The following is a 22,449-nucleotide window of genomic DNA, read 5'->3' on the forward strand; positions in this document are numbered from 1 at the left end:
CTTCCTCAGGCTGGCTCCTCCTTTTGCCTTGATGATCAGTATGCGTGTGAAGTTTGCTGCAGCCAAGTGCGTGAAAGCTGGGCACAGTGTTCCTCAGCAGGGCCAGCACCACCTTTTCTAATGGTATCATGGAAACTGAAGCTACTGCGGAACAGGGGTATCGAGAGAACAAGGGTCATTGGAGTGAGAATCATATAAGAGAGCCCAGAAGAGGGTAAAAAATGATGTAGGAAGGTGCTCAAGGAGAGTGAATAGGTCAGAGCAAGGGAAAAGGAGGCAGAGCCAAGCCACGGGTGCCAGGCACTGAGCAGGAGAAACCACAGACACCTGCCTGGAAGAAGATCGCTTTTGTACATAGGGCTCACGGCCAACAGGGAGAAAGAAGCACTGTGGCACTAGCTCGAAACTGTTCCTACAGTTCTTCACCAAGCAGCCATACAGGGATCCTCTGCACTGCCTACTGAGCCTGGACTACGTGGACGGCCCCAGAGGCCACACCTATCCCATTGCCTCAGGTCCTCAAATGTACCAGCATCGAACACATTTGGAAAAGCAGCTCCTGTTTGCTCTGTTCAAACAGTTACTATTCGAAGTTCTGAATCATAATCAATCAACTTCTTCAGACAATTAGATAGAAAGTCACCCTAGACTCAGGGAGACACTGGCACAATCATTTCACTAAGTGGAATTGTGGGTTCTGGGAAAGGAACATGGCTGCCTGAGCTGGAAAAGGGTTAGTAACACCAGGCAAGAATTTTCATACAATCAAATCCTTTGAGTAAAGATAAAGCTTGTTCAAAAGAATGAGAAAATTAATGCAAAAACTGCCAAAACCTAAATTCTGGGCAAATATCCTTGTTTTGTTTTGTTGAATTTAAAAAAATACTGTTAAATTTAGAAAAAGAGTTTTTTTTTAATTCATATGATGCTACCTAACTGTTGTTACCAATCTGACTTCCAGCCTTTCCCTCCTACGCCCCTTTTATCTTGTTTCCCAGGTGCATGGCTTTCACTCCATACCTGCACTTTATTCAATGGCCATAAATGCAGGCTTCAAGCCCTTTATAAACATGTTTTAGATAGCTGCACAGTAAGCAATGGTTTCTGATTACTGGACGCATAGATAGTTACTAAGTTTTATTATAATAAACACATTGTGGTATCTGCATAGACCCACAGAGACAGTGGGTTATAACTGAAACTTAATATATAGCTAAAAAAAAAAAAAGAGTGTAAAGGGCCTATGAAAAACATCCTCATACTCCCTACATTTGACAGAGTCCCAGGGAACTGTAGAATTCAGAGACAAATAAATACACTTGGAATTCTTCTCCTATCTCAAACTATTTATTTACAGTATGTGTAATACTGTGGACAGGAATGATGACAGATACTACAGCTGGGATTTTAAATTATGCCATTATGTGCCTTGGACAAACATTTGGCTTACAGTCTCGTTCTCGAAATATTTCAATAATTCTAAATGCACATTTCCCCAACAGCACACACCTCTGAAGCTCACTGACAGTTCAACTCACAGAATGATTTTTCCCCCTCTCTCTCTCAGCAATGCACAAAAAATGATGACTCGCTTAACGACCGTGGCATGTCGACTTAGTGAGACACGGTAGTTCCGGCCGGAGTAGATGGTCATATGCTGTTGCTCACATCTATACAGATTCAGTTCACACTACATTCAGCACAAGCTGTGTACAAAGTCTGGGGTGAGAAACCAAACGGCAACAGAAACAGAGCATACTCTGCCGCAGACAGACTCACGTGGAGCCTGGCACGTAACTGACCGGTCTATGAATCGGGAGTGCCAAAGCAGTCTTAGTTTTATAATGCGTGATTTGAGAGCTGAGGCTAGGGAAATCATCTATAAGAGACAGATGCCAAAGAAAATGTCCTGTCCTACGCGTGTTAAGTCTTAACATCTGTGCTTGTCCTGGATGTGAAAGTTACATTTCGTGAGGGATAAAAGTATAAAAATTATGTTGTATTTGTGTCCCTATAGATCAGGGAGGAGGAATTTATTGGGCTCTCCAGCCTTGCAAGTTTCTACTTACTCAAGGCAGGGTAACAATTTATGCCAGGCATGCAGTGCAGAATGCTCACCTCGTCTGCCTCAGATGCCATGCACCTGTTGAAGGGTGCGAGCATTTGTTCACTTACTATGATATATACTGAGACGCTTTACTAAAAAAATGCATTATTATCATCATTTTGATGATTCTGTCAAGCAGGACATGTCAAATGTTCAACTGACAGCCAAGTCAGGTTGATCCCATAGTGTCTCGCCAACTCAGTCCTTCCTCCCCCTCCCGTGAGACGTCTTTGGTTTGGGAACATTATCTCACATACTAGACAGTCTAAAATAATAAATCTGACCAACTGCTTTTGCTGTCATTTCATCCATTTTCTATACTACTATACTGGACTAATCTTTCTAATACATATATCATGCCATAATAATTTCCATTTCTGGTAGCTAAATTTCTTTAAGCCTTCCTTATCATTGATAGCACAAATGTATTCCTTTGTATAGTTCTCAATGGGATGGTTATCATCTAATGACTACCTAGGGAAGAATTTCTCCATTCACCAATTCTCTAGATTCCCTAGATAGTGTTCAAAACACCAGCATCACTTCACTACAAAAGAGTAAACTGTGCCTAAGCAAAGGCTGTGGTAAAACAGAGTCCCACCTCAACAGTGATGGCAACGCGGCCACTGAGTGCTTGGCTGGCTCGAATGGGGAACATGCTGTTAATGTAGACAAAAGCTATGACACACCAGTGTAAGCATCGGATTCTCCAGAGGCTCATGTGCAACAGACTTAACAGGCCCACATTATATTAAAATCTTTTGAGCCCTGGGGTTAGGAAGAAAATCTAAACCCCAAACCAAACAACCCAAAGAAAATCTACCGAGGCCCTGGCTTAAGATGCAAATAAGTCTCTCTCAAGACGGAAACTGTACACCCTTTGTTTAGTTCTCAATGGACTGTATTCTAACTCAAGGGGAGTACATTAACTCAAAGGGAGTACACCTTTGACATAGTTGATATCCATGCTTTACTTCACTCCTTCACTTTAGCTTTGGGTCCTTCTTCATTCATTCCCTCAGAGCACTCTCCCGAGGGAGTCAGATCTCTGACTGTGCTTACAGCTCACTGGTCTCTTGCTTTTCAACAACCAGAGCCCTAGAAATCTGTCCCACAGAGCGAGCCCTGCCGTGAATGACACAGTGTGGTCCCTTTAACTGTTTCCTGGGTGGACAGTGCTCATCTTAACAAGATATTGACCTTCCGGGGAACCAGATCTATCATGTCCCATATTTTGAATAATACCTAGTCATTTAGATGCATAGACAAATGAGCAAATGGTTTTCTATCACTGTGACCTGTCTTCCTAGTCATTTATTCCTAAATTCATCCAAAGCTAAATCCTAGATCTCTATCCATTTTTTTTAAAACAGTGTTTCAAGAATCCCAGGCTGTCTTTGAACTCACTATGTAGCCAAGGAAGGCCTTGAACACCAGATCTTCCTGCCCCCCTGCCTTAAGCACTAACATTATAAAGCACGTGGCATTTTGCCTAGTTTTATGTGGTGCTAGGGGTTGAAATTACGGCTTTGTGCATGCTAGGCAAGCATTTGATCAGCCTAGTCCAAACCCTCAAGACCTCCAACCCATTCTTTGCCTTAACAAGAAGCATACAAAAAGCAAGCAAGCGGCAAGCAAGAAACAAATCTTATTTTTGTCAGTATGTGCTCAGTTTCTGCCACTAGCTTTCATCATCAAATATACTAAAGAAACACTTTGGGGTTGAGGGTATATTTGTGTGCCTTTGAGATAACACCGAGACGCTTGTTTGACTACTATTTTGATCTTTCTGCTTCATGGTGCATTCACAACAGTGACTCAGAAGATCAATTAGTATCCACAGAGCATGGAACAGATTCATCGACACAGGCAGACACCAGACCCTTTGCAAGGTTATGAGTGACGTCCTTTACCAGCTGCCAGGCAGGTGCTGTAGTGATTCACATGCTCCCGAGGCCCTGATTTGGTCCTGGAGGCAGCATATATACCTCAGCTGATGGCATTTTGTGGCACTGGGGATGTGTAGCCTAGACACTGGCACTGCATTATAGGAGACTAAATACTGAAAACACTGACAGATCAGGTACAAAAACCACACCGACAGGAGTTCACATCTCATTGTTAAGGACTACGGGCATATTCAAGCAGGATCAGATCCACACGGAGAACCACTTACCCAGGATTTGCCGGCTCCTTCACTCTGATCCAAGGCACCAGGAAGTGAACAATATTTTATATAAACACTGAGTTCTCATACAGGAAAACAGTCACATAACAGCATTGCATGCTCAAAGGAATCAAACTGAGTGTATTTAAGGACGGACTGGAGAAGATGTTTATTAGAGAGGGAGAAGAGTGCTGCTTTCAAGAATTGATGACTGAAACATCAACTCTGAGGTATGCAGGGGTGCATTAACTATTAGTAAAATAAAATATGACATATGCTAAAATATAAAAGTCTAACTTGGGGAACATAACAGACAGAAGGGAACCCCTTGAATACAAATCAGAAAAGAAACAGGTTCGTAATAATGTGTAACTTTCAACAGATCAAAATCTTAAGTAGGAAAACATAAAGTGTGGAAGACCGAGTAGATTTTGTTTTATTTACCATTGGATTGAATATATTAAAGAATAGTTCTTAAACATGTAAATCATGTATAAAAGCACGTGGGTTTTCTTTCTTTCTGTTTTTTTTTCTTTTTTTTTTAAATTAGGGGCTGACAAATGACCCCAGATATTAATTCTAGTAGTCCAAATAACAGTTATATATACTCAGCAATTTCTGCTTCTTTTTGCCTTACCTCAACATTTTTAGAGGAGAAAACTAATACAGTTCAATACTGACTCTGCAGTGTCTCGGGAGAATGTCAGAGGAACATGCCATTCCCACCATCCCCCAATCCCCGGCACCGCTGGCCTCCACCCTCCCCCATCCTTTGCCTAGCATCTTTTGTTGGCCATGCATACGAAACCACTCGGGTTTACCTGTGACAGCGACTGTCGGAGCCTGGCCATCTGTGTGCTGTGGCCTTTGTTGTGATCTTGCTCCGAAACCATCTGCTTCAGCTTCTCCTTCTCTATAGCTATGCTGTTAAATGCCGACTTCAAAAGAGAATGCACTGAGTGGAGAGAGAGGTGAGAGACAAACACTCAGCCTACTAGAAGGACCATGTGGGATGCCAACGTCTGTGCATCCTAACTGTTATCCAAACATTTTCCAGGAAGACTAGGTTATAGTCTAACCAAAACAAAAAATTCAGCCTGTAGGAAAAAAAAAAAACCTAGCCTTAAATAGAATCTGAGCATCTATACCCAAAAGAAATACGGCAATTTTAATGAATTAAAATGGAAATTTTTATACTTCATACCAGCTGAGCCAACACAGTTTGGAAGCAACTTCCAAAATATCAACATCAATTCTTAACATCAGTACTCAGAAATTAACTGGTATCTCTAGAGGGAAAAGAAAGCAGGTTTTGTTTGTCATGTTTGATGATAATATTTGGAGCTGTTCTGTTAAAGTGTCATGCAACTCAAGAGTTAGTATAGTTATTTCCAAGGAGTGTACACCTCCAAACAGAACATTTTATGGGTCTTGTCAACATAAATCAGTCAGTGGGTCCAGAAGTTCTGACTGAGTTCTTTGGAGTGGGAAATGGTTTGGCTTTAAAAACAGCACCTGTATTGCTTTCTCAGCACTGTCTCGTCGTCACAGGCGCTTCGATTGAAAAGCAACAGTAAAGACAGCACCTCTCCCCTCATCTCCTACATGGCTAACAACTTGGTACAATCAGAGGCAGTCTTGTGGTTTCAAACCACGAAAGGTTGAATTTTCGTGTTTCAAAAGCATGGGGAGTCTTCAAATATAGGCATTTCCCTATTTGAAAAGGGTTAGTTTATACAGGTATTAACATCCGTGTAGAATGATGGCCTGAACTGAGGGAGGTGGTGGGTGGGTGGAGTGGAACCAGGGAGGTGTCGGGGACCTAAAGAATTCATGATCTCTTTCAGAGATAAGTCTGACAATAGCTTTTATTTTGCAGTGCTGAGAGGAACCCAGAACCTGGACAAGGACTCTACTACTGAGCCACACCTCTGCCTCACAATCTATTCATTCACATGCTGTATTCCATCAGCTGAAAGGTAACCACTTGACAGCTGGAATTAATCCTGCTGTTGACTTTAAAGTGCCTCATAATGCCTTTCCAAAGACTTCAATCAAGGCATGGATCTGTCCAGTTTGTCCCTCTTGTGTGGAACATTTGGATGTCTGAAGAAAAAAAAAAAACCCGGAGTTTCAACACAGGCTTTAAAATACTGTCGAAACTTGAGCTTCCTGGAAGCTTTATGACTGTGACAAAGTCTCTTTGGGTTGCCGTCCGGCTCATCCTTTCCCTGTGCTGTGTTCACCTATGTGTTCTCTTTCTCCAACTGCTGCCAACCATTCCCAGAAACAAAAGAACTGGCTATGGATCTGAGCCGCATGGAATGCCACCGGCTCTGATCACAAAATTGGCATCCAACTTAATAAAGCAATGGAACATGCGTTTATAAGGCATTAGGAGATGGCATCAATAGACAAATCCATAGAAAAATAATAAGATGATTGTTTTAGGATTATGAAGTTGACGTGCTATCTGACTATATCGTAAATATTGAAAGGGTATAGCAGTGAAAGAGAGTCCATCTGCATGCCAAGGCTCTTGTTAAAGCACAGCACACCCTTGCTGACAGTCTAGGATTATACATTATTTGCTAAGTTTCCAGGTATGTTCTCGATGTTGACCCCTTCTTATTCTAAGCAAATAAGCTGCTGCACTATAAGGTAACTATATTTCCCGCCTCCTGGGACAACGCATAGCACGGCCTTCAGTTTTGACTGAGGGACCAACTTGTCACTGGAAAGGAAAGAGGCAGAAAAACAGTAAAGGGTTTCCTAGATACTTCATGAAAAGAAATAGGTTTATAATAATTAGTAACTTTCAATAGATTAAAATCCAAGTGGAAAAATGGAAAGTTCATAATAATTAGTGACATCTACACATCTGTGTAGCAGTTTCACAGGACACATTCCATTTCACATACCTTTTCAAGAATATTTTCAAACGTATTGACCAGGTCTGAGAAACAACACAGGGTATATCTCCCTCATGGTATTTTTAAAAGGACACTGCCCAAGAAGGTGCTACTTTAAACCAAAAGATGAACATTAGCTACAAGCTAAACACCATATAGCAAGAGCGGGCACTGAAGTCTCCCGACAAACGGCAACCTCACATACTTGTTAAACCTTCCATGTTTAGCCCTCTTACTGAAAGCTTAGTATACAGTAGAGACTCAAGAGAGACTCAGGAGTGTGACTGAGTCCCCATTCCTCAAAACCCAGTTGGCTTTTGATGCTCTGGCAAGTGCAGTATAACTGGCCTGACGCTCCACCAGTTCTAGAATGAGGCTGGTATCTCAGAGCCCTAAACTGTGATACACAGGAAGAACGGTGTGGTGGTGTGATTGTAAGCAGCCTTCCTAGTGTGCTGTCAATATACAAGGAACATGGTGGAAGTCACTTTGTCAGCCCAGGCTCCAGCTGAAGGCCATTGAGTGAGCCCAGTTAGTGACCCATGGCAGCTCTCAGCGGAATGCTTGCTCAATTCTTCACCCAGTTGAAAAGTACAAGAGTGAAACTTGTTTGAAAAAGGAATACATTTTTTTCCTGGCTAAGATTAAGTAAATATGGATTATAAGATATCTACAAGACACTGAGAAAAATGATGGTTAGAGACAGTATCTTGCTGGGCTGCCTAGGAAACAAATCTCTCTTTGCTTCTCTGCCTCTTTCCTTTCCAATGACAAGTTACTCAGTCAAAATTGAAGGTTGTGCGCTCTGCACTGTCCCAGTAGGCAGACGCTGCAACCCATTGCATCCCACATGTTGACAGAGCTCCACCCACATATTAACCAGTTCATCCTGCCATCCTCACCAACGCAAAGATAAAATAATGAGTCTTTCATCAAATTTCTGCTGTCAAACACCTTGTAGTGGTTACCTTTCTGTGCAATTAGACAAAATTCTTCTTGTAGCTTGGTATAATCCGTAGAACTTTCCAGAGGGTCGGTGAGGTGGCTTGGAGGGGTCTGAAACTCAATGTCTGCACAAAGGTTGGGGTTGGAGGAGTGCAGACGCACTGGTGACATGGTGGCGCTGAAAGGAACCTGGAAGGGAAGATGTCAGTTATTTACGTGTCACCACATCCTGTCCAACCATCTCTTCCACAGCCAGGGCCCTTCCTTCTATCCATCACAACAACACACTCCTTTCTGCTGACATGCTTGGAGAGCCTCAGTCCTCATTTATTTTACAATCGGTGAGGGCTGGGAAGAGTTAGTCTTGTTTCTGAGAGTTCAAGAATTCCCAGGACTCATTGGGCTTTCCTTCTTACAGAGAATAATGACTACACACCTCTGAACCTTCACTTGTCCCTAGAAGTAACTGGCAGAAAAGAGCAACTTGAACCTTGAAGTAGTGGACCTGTTCTCACACAGTCAGAGTGCAATTTATATGCACTTCTCTTTGAGCCTAGGCAGGATCTTAATAAAAATATAAAAATACACATAAAGACTCGCTTGGCTTATAGCTACTGGAAGAAGCAAGTTTATAGTACATACACCAAAGAATTAAAGAGACTCAGTCATTTAAAAACATACTGATTAATATATTCACAAACGAAACCTATCATGTGAGTCACTGCCATTTGCCTTTGTGAGACACACTTCTCGGTTATCTGGATGACTGTGGCTTATGAATCAGTGAAAAGCATTAGTAGAAAAGGTCACATTATTGTAGACCATTCCCAGTGGCAACTGGAACTTTCCTGTCCAGAGTGGACCAGGAACTAGGCTTATGCTGTGTGAAAGCGAAGCACTTTCTTGTTCTTTTTAGGGGGTCAACCTGAGTGTGACAAGAGCTACTGGTTAATCATTCTTGGGAAATGGAAACACTATTCTTCTAGCTAGTCCACCTGCTAACTTTCTTAATTTTATTACATAAATCTTCGCTCAGCTGCCCTGAGGAGCCATTAACAGACTCCACAAAAGCTGAAATTTCTACAATTGAAGTGCTAACTCTTTCTCACTGACTAACTTGCAATAATTTGGTGTGTGGGAAAGGTATGTGTGTGTGAAACACTAATTTCCTTAATTTTTTATTTTACACTTTATGGATTTGATAAAGGAGAGAGGATAGGATAAAAGGGTTCTCTGTCTATCTCTTGATTGCTCTTATAGGCAGATAAGTGGAAAAAAAAATCTGGCCCATGGGCAATGACGTGACTAATGTCCCCATTGACATAGTTCAGTTCTGATAGTGAGTACTTTATCTGGAAAAGTATCAAAGGGAAGAGGTTATTGCTGAGGAAGGAAGAAAATGGGAAACTTTGCCACTAATGCCACCTACACTAAGGACACTAACACACGTTCTCTGAGGCCTTCAGAGGAATAAAAGTCGTCATCCTTTACCCTCAGTAGGAGCTACAGTGACCTTGCTGGGAGATGTCAATGGCTGCCTACCTTATCAGGTTCAAACCTCCCTCCTGTTCCAGATCTGAGGCAGAGAAGTGTCAAATGAGCCTTTGAGAGAATGGAGTGCTAGGGTTCCCTTATGCTGGGGACTCGTTATCTTTATAGCAATGACAGAAAAGCTTTAGGGGTACTTAGAGAAAAATGGAACCTGAGTAGAAAGGGATTGAAGGTGGACCAAGGAACAGTAAGAAAAACAAATTCGGGTACTTGGTGTTGGGAGACATAGTACACTGAAGGTCATGGAAAAGTTTCATGTCACTCAAAAATCCTCAAGAACTCAGCCAGCATGGGCATTTCTTCTGAGTAGGCTACGTTAGCCTAGGGAGGTGCTGTGGAGGGGCCTGCTGTAAAAACCCATGGAGTTTGAGAAGGCTCTATATTTGTGCACAATAAAAGCCTCTCTACTAAACGCTTGAATCAGATGCTAAGAAGAAACACACAATTTACAAATTTATAATTTGAGCATAATTGAGTTTTAAGTTGACTCCTAAAATAGTAGAAGTGGCAGCTTTGTATATGATCCACAGGGAATGAACTCACAATATTCCAAGCTAATTGCAACCAGACAGTTTCTTGGGAAGATGAAAACTATTTTTATACACATTCAACTGAATTAAATAGTTATCTTTTTTCCCTTAGGAGAAGTGTGTTGAATGGATCATTTTAGTTGATGAATTTGTAAAATAGACAACAAGAATCAGGATTTATTCATGTAACTGACTATTTCTTCAGCCTGGGACTCACTCAGTTTTCATTTATTGACACTGGGCATCATTTGGATAGAAAGCACTTTAAGTGGTAACCAGCTTCTTGCCAGCAGTGAGAGTTGGAACAGGAGCTGCCAATAGCCCCCCATACTCAGAGCTGTGAATATTTACTGCTGAGTGTGAGCTTTGCTCCTCTGCTCAGGATAGAACCTCAAGGCTTCCTAGAAGCTCTACGACAGGGAGGAAGCCTGGTTCAGGAATATTCTGAAACCAGTAGCTGGACTATGGACTGGAAATGTTAGGGGACACTCTTAAAATTCACCTACAAGTAAGTCAAAAGATAAGGGTGTGAGGAGCATTGCTGGCCTTCAAGTGTAGCAATGGTCACCAAGAAGGCATGCTGGTGTGTCCAGTAATATTAAGCTTAAGAGGTCTTAAGGGCCAGGGTGAAATATCCCATTAGTATCCTGCAGTTTGCATTCAAGGATACGTTTAGGGTACTGTTGGTTTGGGGAGCCCAGGTGTTCTTCCACTTGGGGCCAGTGTTTCTGTGTTTCCCACATTGAAGTATTGTGAGCCTTGACTAGTGGAGAAAGTTGGCCATTCTGAGTGCTAGTGCTAAGGCCCAACAAGAACACATTTCGGAAACATCTCCCCAGGTAGTCTTTCCTTTGGTACCAAACTCATTCACCCCAGATGCCTGAGTGGAAGATGATAAACTGACAAGGATTCTAGCAGGTGAGGCAGGTTCAAATGTGGGGTAACTTCAGTGTTGGGAGGAGGAGGGACACTGGAAGAAACAGGAGGCTGAGTCAGGCCACTGGGGCTGGGGATGGAGGTTAGGGGTCATTGGTGGATCCTACTCAGTGCCTCATAGACAGATCAGAGTACAGCTCCCAAAGGGCAGCAGCTACCCAACACCAGTTATTCCTGTAATTATTTTAAGTGTTGGCAATATCCTTTTTCACTAGAATCATCTAAGTTAATTTTATAATTTCCGTGGTCAGTGATGTTGTTTTAACAAGCCTTTTCCTCTGCTTCCAACTGAAGAAAATATAAACTTTACTCTATGCAAATAGGTACTAATCCTAACTTCATTAGTTTCACTGTATACAAAGCTTAAAAACTGAACCCAGGAAAAACACCATGGCCTCCTTGCATGGTATTCTGGGAGTTTATTATTGGAGGAAGCATTAGCATTTTCACAAGATAACTGATTTTTGCTTTCCTGACTCTGATATTGTTACTTCTCTAAAGATTACCTGCACTTGTTCAGTTTATTCCTTCAACTGGTTAGGTGTCTGCTGTCAGAATCTCTTACTGACCCAGAGGCAGAGCCTCCATTCATTTGCATTTGAATATGTCCACTGCACCGTAAACGCAATTTCAGTAATGACTTGGTTCAAATATTTGTAAAACTATGAATGTTGGAGTCAGTCCCCTAATTAATTCCAAGTCACTGGTTGACTCAATAATCAAAAGTAATTCTATCCCATAGTCTAGCTAAGCGCTTACATAGCACGCCAGAGTTGACTATGAAATGGAAAACCAATAGCCTTTGTGCTAGAAATTTTCTACAGCACAATCAAACCTTTTTCATTACTTTTAGACATTCTAACCTTGAAGTATATCCTAATTTTAGCAAGGATAGAATTGTTATTAACTCAGAAAAATCATGTATTAGACAAAAAAAAAACTAGCATCCATGATTACTATGAACTCAAGAATCTATATTTTTAAAAGTGAGTAAGATCTTGGGAGGAATTAATATTATTGTTTACTTTTATCTTGTGATCAGGTACTCTACTTCATATTGGGTACAGACAGTCATGAGTCTTTCTTACTTATGTCCTTCTATCTATTCTTTCCCTTCTTTGGAGTAAAAAAAAATACCTGTCTAGATATAAATTAGATATTCTCTAACTTCATGGATTTTTTTTCATTTCCACACTATATTTTCCAGTCCTCGAGTCAATATTCTTTCTATAATGTGATCTCCCTTGCTCCCTGCACTTTAGGCCGTATAGAGATGACATCAAAATCCACCTTTTCTAGTCCGCTCACCGCTGTCTCCTCAAGCTGTCATACTGGTACACACAAACAAGAACAACTTATTTCTATAGTAACGTGACAGTTCTCAGAAAAACAAAAATTAGTTAGCAAAGGTTCAGGCATCAGTATGGAAAAGTAAATAAATAAAATACCATCATTTAAGAAAATTCACCCATCTCGGAGCCCCATAGTCAGTTTCTCAAACTCAGTTAGACTTGAGTTTCCATCCTTTCTTCCAATAATGGTAGAAGAGGATTATGAACGAACTCTCCGTTGCAAAACCCAGCACCCACGTCCAATTCCTGCCACTCAAGGAGAGCCAGAGGACGTTTGAAAGTGATGCCAATGGGGGAGGCCACAGGTGATCCACCACAGGCTGGTGGAACCATCACAGAGTCACCCTTGTGCACAGTTCCTCATTTGAGATGGAAATCCACTCACTGTTGTAGCCACTGCTGCCGCTAGCCTCTGCCGGCGCCGAGTTGTGTTGAACTGGCCCTTCGCAGGTGGCCCTTCCTGACAGCGAATGGGAGAAGAGAATGGGGTAAAAACATGGGGTAGGGATGAAGATGAGGGGGATTCATGGGGGAATGAAAGATAATCAGACAGAAGAGAAGAGTTTTAACTGTAATTGACTTTTCTTTTCTTCTTCTTTTTTTTAATCTTAACATTGAAACAAGTCAAGGGGATATTCATGCCACAGGAAATGTTCTTTCTTCTCAGTGCAGACCGCCCAAACACTGTGAGTGCACTTCCTGAATATAATCCCTACCCCAAGAACAGAAGGAGAGCTCTCCTATGAATTAATGAAATAAACGAGGAGCCTGACATTCCAAAGAAAAAAGAATGTGCACACCACTTTTTAAAACTGTGATGACACGTTAGTTGTATTAAGTCAAAGGCATCCAGTAAATGGTAGAGAAGAAAACAGGCAAGCTTTGGGGAAAGTGATTATAAAAAAATGTAAAGGCAAAAGAAATCACATTCAGAGAAAAAAAATAAGAGGAAGTGAAACAGGGTTCTTTAACCCCCAAACTCAATCCTTTACCAAAAGCCTACTGGCAGGGACTCAGTGTTATGAAAGAATTGTCCAAAGTGGAGGCCAGTTCTACTACACTTGGGTTGTGGGAGAGCTGGAGAGCCTTCAAGTGCCTCAGAGTGTGGGGTCAATGCCTTCTCATCCTTCAAAGCCACCTCAATGTTACTGACCCTGAGTCTTCAAGATGGGGGACAACACTTCCATTTCAGTCAGCCAGAGTGAGATTTCTTACATTAATCCAACAATTCACACACACAAAAGGATCTATCATGACTATCCTCATCTGTTTTGAATTCTCACATCTCTGATGCTCTTTTACATTTTCCAAATTGCTTTCATAATTTACTTCACAAATCTTTTGCATATTTATGTGTGTCACTACACATAATTTATTTTCTACAAAGGTTTTCTACACAAAATCTCCACATTTAATGTAATGAAGGAAGAACTTATCTTCCTATGTTAGTGTAATTGTGGGATGTGGAAGTAGGGCAGCTTCATGTGAATGATGGGTAATATTATTGGCCACTATGTACTTCTTCCCACTCTAACTGAGCCCTCCAGTATCTAGGGCCTATTATCTAATTTGCTGCATGAATGACACAGAAACACGGTATTTCCCTTCTATAGCACTTTTGACTATAGAGTCTTACTGAGATTTTTATTAGCACTAGACAATGCAAAGTTTGGAAGACCTGGATGCCTATTTTCTTTAAAGATAATCCTCCCAGAACCTTCAAGACATAAGCTGACTCTACAAGTTACACGAGAGATTTCTGACAGCAATCCAATGGCAGCTAGGATGAATATGACCAAACAAATCTCTAGCATTTAACTTTCATGGTCAAGGAAGGTGAGTAATCTACCTCATGTAAGAATAAGTCATCAAAAGCCGGTATAGCACGTGTTTCATGTTCTAGTTTCATTTCTATTTCCTGGAGTCATTTTTTTAAAAAAATAATTTATTTCATTGTTCTTTCAAGATGACAATAACTATAGAATGTGCAAATGAACGTGCAAAGCTCAAGGACACAACATCAACATCAATAATGATCACCAGCCAACTACCACTGCCGCACACCCTGGCTCCCTTCAAAACTAGTGACCTAGATATCAAACAACAGAAAATGAGTTATCACTATGCTAGACTCTCTCAAGTTGGCTCTGATAGTAGTCCTGAAAAGTGAGGTGACAAGGAACTCAGAACAAACACCTGGAATCATTCAGACGGAATTCTCATAACCAAACAGCTTTGAACATGGGAAGGACAAACAGCTAGGGTAAGAAGTCTCTAATCTACTCGGGTAAAAATAAATGTTATGCCTTTCTGTAGGCAAGAGACTGCTGAGTATGGATGCTCCTGCTGCTCACAGGCATTGCTGGGTGAGCTTACTCATCCCCGCCAGGTGTTGAAGTAGCTTCAGTCCTGTTCTTGTTAGAGAGACCCCTGACAACTTCTGGAAGACTTGCTCCCTTAACAAAAAAAAAAAAAAAAAAAAAAAAACGTTCAAGAAGAATGAGAGCAAATTCTGCAGCACTCCAGCCAATGACATACTAAATCCAAGTGGAAGTAAAGCCTCTCTGGGAGTGATTAATAGCTTATCCAAAGTATATGTTTCTACTGAAAATTGCATCTGCTCCTCTTGAAAATGTAAAGTGACTGCAGGGATGAGGTAATCTCAGATTCTTCATCTAAGTAAGAATCATAAGGCCACTTGGGTCACTCCTTGGTCAAACAAAGCAAGACAACAGTGAGAAATTCAAAGAAGCCACTCAAAGATTTGCCTGCTTTGGCATCAATGTCTTCTGATGACTCAAACAATCCTTGTGATTTCTCTGCACATCTATTAACCAGAGCTGCACTCTGCTTCCTCCAGGGGAAAGATGGACCATGTGGGCTCGTGGTAGGAGTCCTGGCTCCACAGACAGCCAGAAGTATTGTGTTCAGACTTCCTGAGAGCCAATCCACTCAAGACAATGGTGTGAAAGGAATCTGTTCAGAGGCATGCATTAAACAACCCCGTTGAAACGGTATCTATCACAAATGGGTATGTGCTTAAGGTGCTAACATTCCCTAATTCTTTTATTTAAAGAAAAGGCTCTTCTGGTTGCAAAAATGATTTTACTATTTTAGTCATGAGAACATGAATACAAGGCCTAAAGCCAAGATAAATCGTAAGCTCAAAACAAACGACCATCTTGCGAGTTTCTTGTGAAATCATATGGCATATTTTCCCTACAGACTAATTTTATGAACAGAATGGGAAACGCACGAAAATGTATTGCTCAAAGGAACACATATAATTATATCCATTGAATGCAGATATTCTAAATAGAAATACTGTGTTTAGTGCTTATGAAAAATTACCATGAATTATACCAGATTAGGAAGCACACTAGCAGTTTGCTATTGACACACTCAGAGTGAGAATACAAAGAATGTCATTAAAACAGTTTGAATCAGAGAAGAATTACTTTTGTCAATTATTCAGAGGAAAAGGAAGAACATCAAGAAACAGTTACTTGGTGTTAAGATCTAAATGCATCAATATTATCATTTTTAAAAAAATGAAACTGACCAATTTTAACTAGCAGGTAAGCAATCATCTTACACAGCTAAGATAAGAATGCTAGAGATTCTTGTCAAGATTTGGAAGTAAAATGATTTATGACATGGGTTTTAAGCATTCTGTATCACCAAAATGGAATAACATAAGAGGATCATATTTGAAAATACACAACTATTGCGATTAAAATTTTTATTTTAAGTAAATTTATCACGAGCTATGGAGACTTTAGTTCCAATTTTAGAGTGACTGTTGTAGACCAGTTACTATTTACCTTTGTAATTATAGAATTTCAGAGTTGAGACAGAGTTCAATGATCATTAAATTAATTCTGTAACTTGAGCAGAAGCAAATAAAGTCCACAGAAAGTTTAACAGCAATGTATAAATTATTAGGCCAGAGAGTCACAGCGATCACAGTAACACTGGGTGTGTTGATCTTTAACCTCAAAGGCCTTGATAAAACTGTGGACAAAGTTCACCCATAGAAGAGCCCTCTAACCCTGAGACTCTATAAATGAACATATACTACTGTCCACTGGCTTTCTGGTTTTGAATGAAATGGCTTTCTGTCTAAGTTTTAATGTTTCAAAGGCTAGAACTGAGGACGGAAATCCTGCTGTGTGGCCAAATTGGATCATTCTTACTTTACAAGGTTTTTGCACTTAAGCCCAATTAACTACAACAATTAATTCAAGTTTTAGATAGCATCACTCTTCAAAAGAACGGTCTTCCAAGCAGTTAAGCTGTCTCTTCAATCTCACACCCAGGGGTGGATACAGAATAGACACAGAGAGCAACACTTTCAATGAAAATGCAAAGGATGGCAAAGCAAAGGCTGTACCTGAAGTTGTATTTTTGTATCTTTGCTGACACTCTTTGTCCTCCAGCGTCTTGTGACCCGCTTGTCTTTCTTTGAAATATCTACACAGTTAGCCTACATTACACAAATAGTTAAAAGCAACAAAGGATTATTAAGTTCACACAGATGATAACACAAGACAGAGAGCCCAGAAAGTTAGTAAGGAATCGTTAGAACCCCAAAGCAAACCAGCCGAGGGAGAAAGACATTATACTAACAGCCAAGACATCTACAACTCACTTGTGACAGTTATATTTGTAGTGTGTAAAAATGAGAACAAGGTTAGAGGCTGTGAGCACTTTTTTTTTTCCTACGTTAAAAGACAGCCAACTTCTGAAAGTTCTAGAACTTAAACTTCAAAGCCATCCTTGCTAATACAAAAGAGAACTGAGAGTTGACACAAATATGTTTACAGGAGTCTGTACATATTTCAACGTAAAACGTTTGAAACCAAACTTCAAAAGTATTACAAATAACTCTGTGGGGACTGGAGACATGGCTCAGCAGTTGTTCTTATAGAGGACACAGGGTTGATTCCCAGCACCCACAAAGCAGCTCACAACCATCTATTACTACTCCTTGGAGAATCTAATGCCTTCTTTGGGACTGCACAGTGCAGACATATACAAGTAGGTAAAACACACATACACATTAAATAAGTATCTTCAGGATATAAACTATATATTATTATAAATATTACAATGTTAGCCTGATAATAGTAACTTCCTTCTGAGTGTCACCTTGCATATTCATAGGACAGTCCAGTAAAAGTTTTAAGTTAGGATCTGAAATTGTGTTACCAGCAGCCGTTACGTTTACCTGCATGTCGGTGAAGTTAGGAGCCGACTGAGTTCTCTGAAGTATCTCCAAGTTTTGCAGGAGTTTGCTAAGTTCCACAAGGTTTGACTGGCAGTGTGCAAGATCTAATGAAGACAAAATAAAAAGGTTTGAATTGGGTAGAAATGGAGGTGACAATAATAAAGGGGACCTAGTCTACAATGTGGTGTATGTGACAGGATACCCCCATGTTTACATGATGGTGATACTGACAGGTAGCACAGAGCATACCTCACTCTGGGTCAGAACCATGGGAGCTGCTGGTAGTGATATGGCTTCAAAACCCTTTCTTACCAACTATGACTCTTTGAGAGCAGATACTATTAACCCTTCTAGTTGTGTGTGATCATGGTTCCGCCTTCACAGCCTTCGTCTCATGGACACTCTGGGGAATTTGGTAGGCTTGTGGTTTTATTCCTAGGGGCCTGTCTGCTTGTTCTCTAAAATGCTTTACAAGGTAGCTAGCCGCCTGGAATTTGGGTGGAGACAAAGTCAAGATTAGAGAAACAGAAGAGCAAAAATCAGTTGAACACATCTGTTCTCCAGCTCATTAACTACCTTAACTGCTGGAACTATAAATCAGACATATAAGGGGTTCCAAAAAATGTTACATCTTTTGAAATTCAAACAATGAAATAAATATGAAATATTCCTTTTTTAAAAAAAACTGAAACCCATCTTAGTAGTAGGCATATTCTGTGACAAATGATCAGTACAGAAACGTTTTTGAAGTGCAGAACGAGATTAGGAGAAAAGAGTGTTGCTTGTTGCATGGCTTGAGGGCAGATTTACAAGAGCAACCCCATCACACCAAGACTGACAGAAAAGTTTTAGCCAAACAGAAAGGTAGAGAAGGCCACAGAGAGAACTTCAGGTTGAGAAGAGCCTGTCCAATGTCACACAGGTGGACATATGTATATACCTAGAACAACAGTTTCTTGAATCTTCAGAAGTGGGTAAGGTTGAAAGGCTAGGTAAGGTCAGACTGCTGAACACACTGGCTGCTGAATGCTGGGATAAGCACTTTGGGGAAACACCCTAGAGCCAGGGAAAAGCCACTGGGGGAGTTTACACAGTTATTTTAAGGACTACCAGTCTTGAGAGGGCGTTCTGTAGTGAACATAGTTCTGGAGATTAGTCAATTGTGAATTGGCTGCCATCCCAACCCCTCCACCATGGCAGCTCTATAATTTTGGGCAAATGTCTAAACTTTTATGTATTTCATTTTCTCCATCCACAAAGTGCAGAAAGTTAACTACCTATGCCTCATGGCTGAAAACAACAGACTATGCTCTAAGTATTAGCATGGACCTGCAAACCAGCTCACAGGTGGTCATTTCCCATGGGCCTCTGAGAAGGATGAACTAAGTGTGTAGGAGACTGGGCCATGCAGTTAGCAGACTACGTGACCACCGGAAACAAGAGGGCAGGAATGCATCGTGTGTGAAAGGCTGGACAAGACTTCGAATTGCTGTGTGAATAAGGAAGCATGTTAGACGTGATAAGCACTGGAGTACATGGAGTCCAGGTGCTCATAGAGTCCCGAGGGGGAACCCAGAGCAGCTGGCAGGGCACCACATTCAGGTATGTGCTCTGTTGTGAGAAGGTCTGAGTTTGAATCCTGGCTCCTCTTTGCTAGCAACAGAGGCTGGGTTAAGGGAGGAAGCGCCTCTAGTAGCTGGCCTTCGGACAGGTGAGCCTGGGTGGTCTCCAAATACAGCCGGAATCTACAGTGCTGTCTGAAAGTCATCTGTCTCCTTCCAAAACCAGAAGCTGTATGTGGTGAATACATTCTAGGCAAACAACTCTAGTTGGATGTCAAACGGACATGATTATGAATATAAAAATCACCCTTTAAATCATAGTTTCCAGTGTGGATTAAGTTTGGGAGCTTGGTGTCTCAAAAATGCAAATTTGGAGTTAACCTAATGGTGAGGGTATGGGAGGATTAACGCAGATCATCAATTTTATTTGTCTAAGTGAAAACATCAAAAAGTTATGTAACATCTGCTTTTATTATAATATCATAAAAGAACAAAATTAATGCATTATCTGAAGAGCATCTAAAAAATCAGTTGAGATTTATTAAATACCATCTACATTGTCCTTGCCTTTGTCAGGTTTTTGGGTCGAATGAAAACTGTTTCAAAATGGAAATGGCCAGTGGATAAAGTGAGAGCCAATGGGCGTTGATGGGGGAGGAGAAAGTAACATTAAGCAGCCCAGGGCAGGATGGGCTAGTCAGAATCCCGAAAGGCCTATCCACAATGAAACCCCAGTCACACGTAACTCCGGACATGCCACCCTGGGTCCTACTGTTTACTTCTGTGCTATCGGGAACATAGCAACAGGATATCCAGATCCATGGGCAACACAGCAGCAGAGAAGGGGGCATGGAAGGCACCCAGAGAGCAGTGCAGAGTCCCAGTACGAGACTGGAAGGTTCTTTGGGCCCCAAGTGACAGGTGAAGGTAGTGAGAGGAATTTGTAAAGAGATGAAAAGTTTGAAGACATAGATGTCAAGGCAGGAGAGAAGCTCAGATCCACTTGTGAGAAGGTGGGAGAATTGGCAGCTATGAAGCCCAGGTTGCAGAACAGAGAAGGATGTAGAAGTGTATAACTAAGATAGATGAAAGGCTGGGTCCCTTGGGAGGTGAAACTGGAAGCTGCAGTGTTTTCTTTGTATCATCAGCTCTGGGTGCAGGGCTCATTCTGAGACCCCACAGGGGCAGGAACTAACCTTCTGCACACCTGTCCATTTCTTCCGAGTCCTGCAGCCAGGCTGCCACTTTACTCTGCCCGGTTGTGCAGGTCGCAGGGAGGCTGTTACTGCATGGCAAAGGGGACTGCCATGGAAAGCTGTTGGGCTGCATCTACAAGCAAGGAGATGAAGCATACAACTTACACAAGTGAAGGCTGAATTCACGTACAGTCACCACACTCCATTAATACTACCTCCTTCAGCCAATGAAGAAGACAGTGTTCAAAATAACAACAACAACAAAAACAACGGCCCAGACTCATGAGAACCCAAAAGCTCAGGAACCCAGTCCTGAAATTACACATAAAGTTGTACTTGATCCAGCATCCTCACTTTTGTCTCCCTAGCTCAGAGCTAAGGACTTCTCCTCTGTAGGAGTTCTCTGTGCCCTAATGATCAGTTTAAAATCTTGTTACCCTTGTGTGATTCTTTTTTTTTGTTGTTTTGTTTGTTTGTTTGTTTGTTTGTTTGAGACAGGGTTTCTCTGTGTAGCCCTGGCTGTCCTGGAACTCACTCTGTAGACCAGGCTGTTCTGGAACTCAGAAATCCGCCTGCCTCTGCCTCCCAAATGCTGGGATTAAAGGCTGCCTCCCAAATGCTGGGATTAAAGGCGTGCGCCACCACTGCCCAGCCCCTTGTGTGATTCTTAAGCTCACTACCCACCGCCAAACAACTTTATAATGCTTCGAAAACATTCTAAAGATTATATAAAAGGCCTTCCTGTCAAGTTATCTACAGCTGGTAGATTTCCATGAAGAGGATGTTTGATGTGAAAAAGGTAGAGCAAAGCATGTAGCTGCTGCTGTATACACTAAACAACAAAATAAACAGAAACTCCTTTCCCCAGCAGCCCAAAACGACTTTAAAACTTTGAATTTGACTCTAATACTCAATTACAATTGATTATGTCTCTTCTAAATTATTAAGAAATAAATAATGCACAGTTAGCAAACCCAGTCTTATTTATTACCCACACAGGACCAAAACCAATTAACACTCAGGAGTCTCATAATTTGATATGTGGGGTAAGAAGAGAGACAAAAGGCTGTCTCCTGCATTTTGATAAATGTAATGGAAATCACCCAGGAAGTCTGAGCTCTTAGCTATGCCACTTGAAACTGGAGAAATGGACCTTTTGTGGAAACTAGAGCTGGAGAGTTTTCTTATTCCAGAGAAAACAGTGGGGAAGGATTTGGTTTCAGTCCACCAATCTCAGATATCACCCGAGTTATTTAATAAGTAAGGCGAGGGACAGAAATAATGCATCTTTTATCATTGCTTTGTGCCAAAGATACAGGCAGAAGCTGGAAAAACCAATGAATTAAAAATTTATGTTTATCTTTTTAAAGATCTATTGGAGATACGGTTCTCTTTTAATTTGGACTAACACTGGGATTCATTCCGGCCTCTGACGAAAACTCAGGAGGCCCAGAGAAATATGGCCTCTAAGTTCCCAAATCCCCAATCTCTCTGGCCTCCTGGCTAGTTCTCTTTTCATCTCAGAACTGGTTGGTATTTAGGGCAACCCAATTCCTGGGAGAAAGGTAATTAAAGAGTCTTTAGGAGAAATGAGGCCACAATGAAGTCTCACAATGAAATATAATTAATGAGGTTTGTCTTATACACTACTTTGTATCAAATAACAAAAACTGAGTATGGTAACATTCCAGTAAGTTTGATCTGCTATGTCTGTTCTTCCCTTGTCAAGTTTTCCAATGCTAGGTAGAGAGGAAACTATGTACTCTTGGTATTATGTAGACTCCGGAGGAAGTACAGAGGAGGCAGAATCTCTCCACTGCCATGTTTTTGAACCCATCAGCTGTCTCCAACCTCAGTTTGGGGTACAAAGGATAAAGCTGCAACAGCACTGTGCAATGCAACCCGATTACTGAATCACACACGGAAACAGCTGCTTCCCTGCCTGTTCTCCTAACCTTGAC

At 41.3% G+C, this 22,449-nt stretch overlaps 1 protein-coding gene across 7 annotated transcripts in view; it reads right to left on the bottom strand.

Annotated features, from left to right (window-relative positions):
* Osbpl6 (oxysterol binding protein like 6) overlaps positions 1-22,449 on the bottom strand; it is a 185,374-nt gene that overhangs the window by 26,649 nt on the left and 136,276 nt on the right. For 2 of the 7 annotated variants that reach the window (XM_028762942.1, XM_028762938.1), the window contains exons 9-14: positions 20,489-20,621; positions 17,731-17,834; positions 16,894-16,986; positions 12,886-12,960; positions 8,155-8,320; positions 5,096-5,229 (exon numbers count right to left, since the gene is read on the bottom strand). In XM_028762942.1, coding sequence (XP_028618775.1) covers positions 5,096-5,229; positions 8,155-8,320; positions 12,886-12,960; positions 16,894-16,986; positions 17,731-17,834; positions 20,489-20,621 — 705 coding nt within the window. The remainder of the gene's footprint in view (positions 1-5,095; positions 5,230-8,154; positions 8,321-12,885; positions 12,961-16,893; positions 16,987-17,730; positions 17,835-20,488; positions 20,622-22,449) is intronic. The other 5 variants (XM_028762944.1, XM_028762939.1, XM_028762945.1 and 2 more) reach the window with 3 other exon arrangements.

Source organism: Grammomys surdaster, unplaced genomic scaffold (assembly GCF_004785775.1).
Source record: "Grammomys surdaster isolate TR1022 unplaced genomic scaffold, NIH_TR_1.0 136, whole genome shotgun sequence".
In the NCBI taxonomy this organism is placed as follows: domain Eukaryota; kingdom Metazoa; phylum Chordata; class Mammalia; order Rodentia; family Muridae; genus Grammomys; species Grammomys surdaster.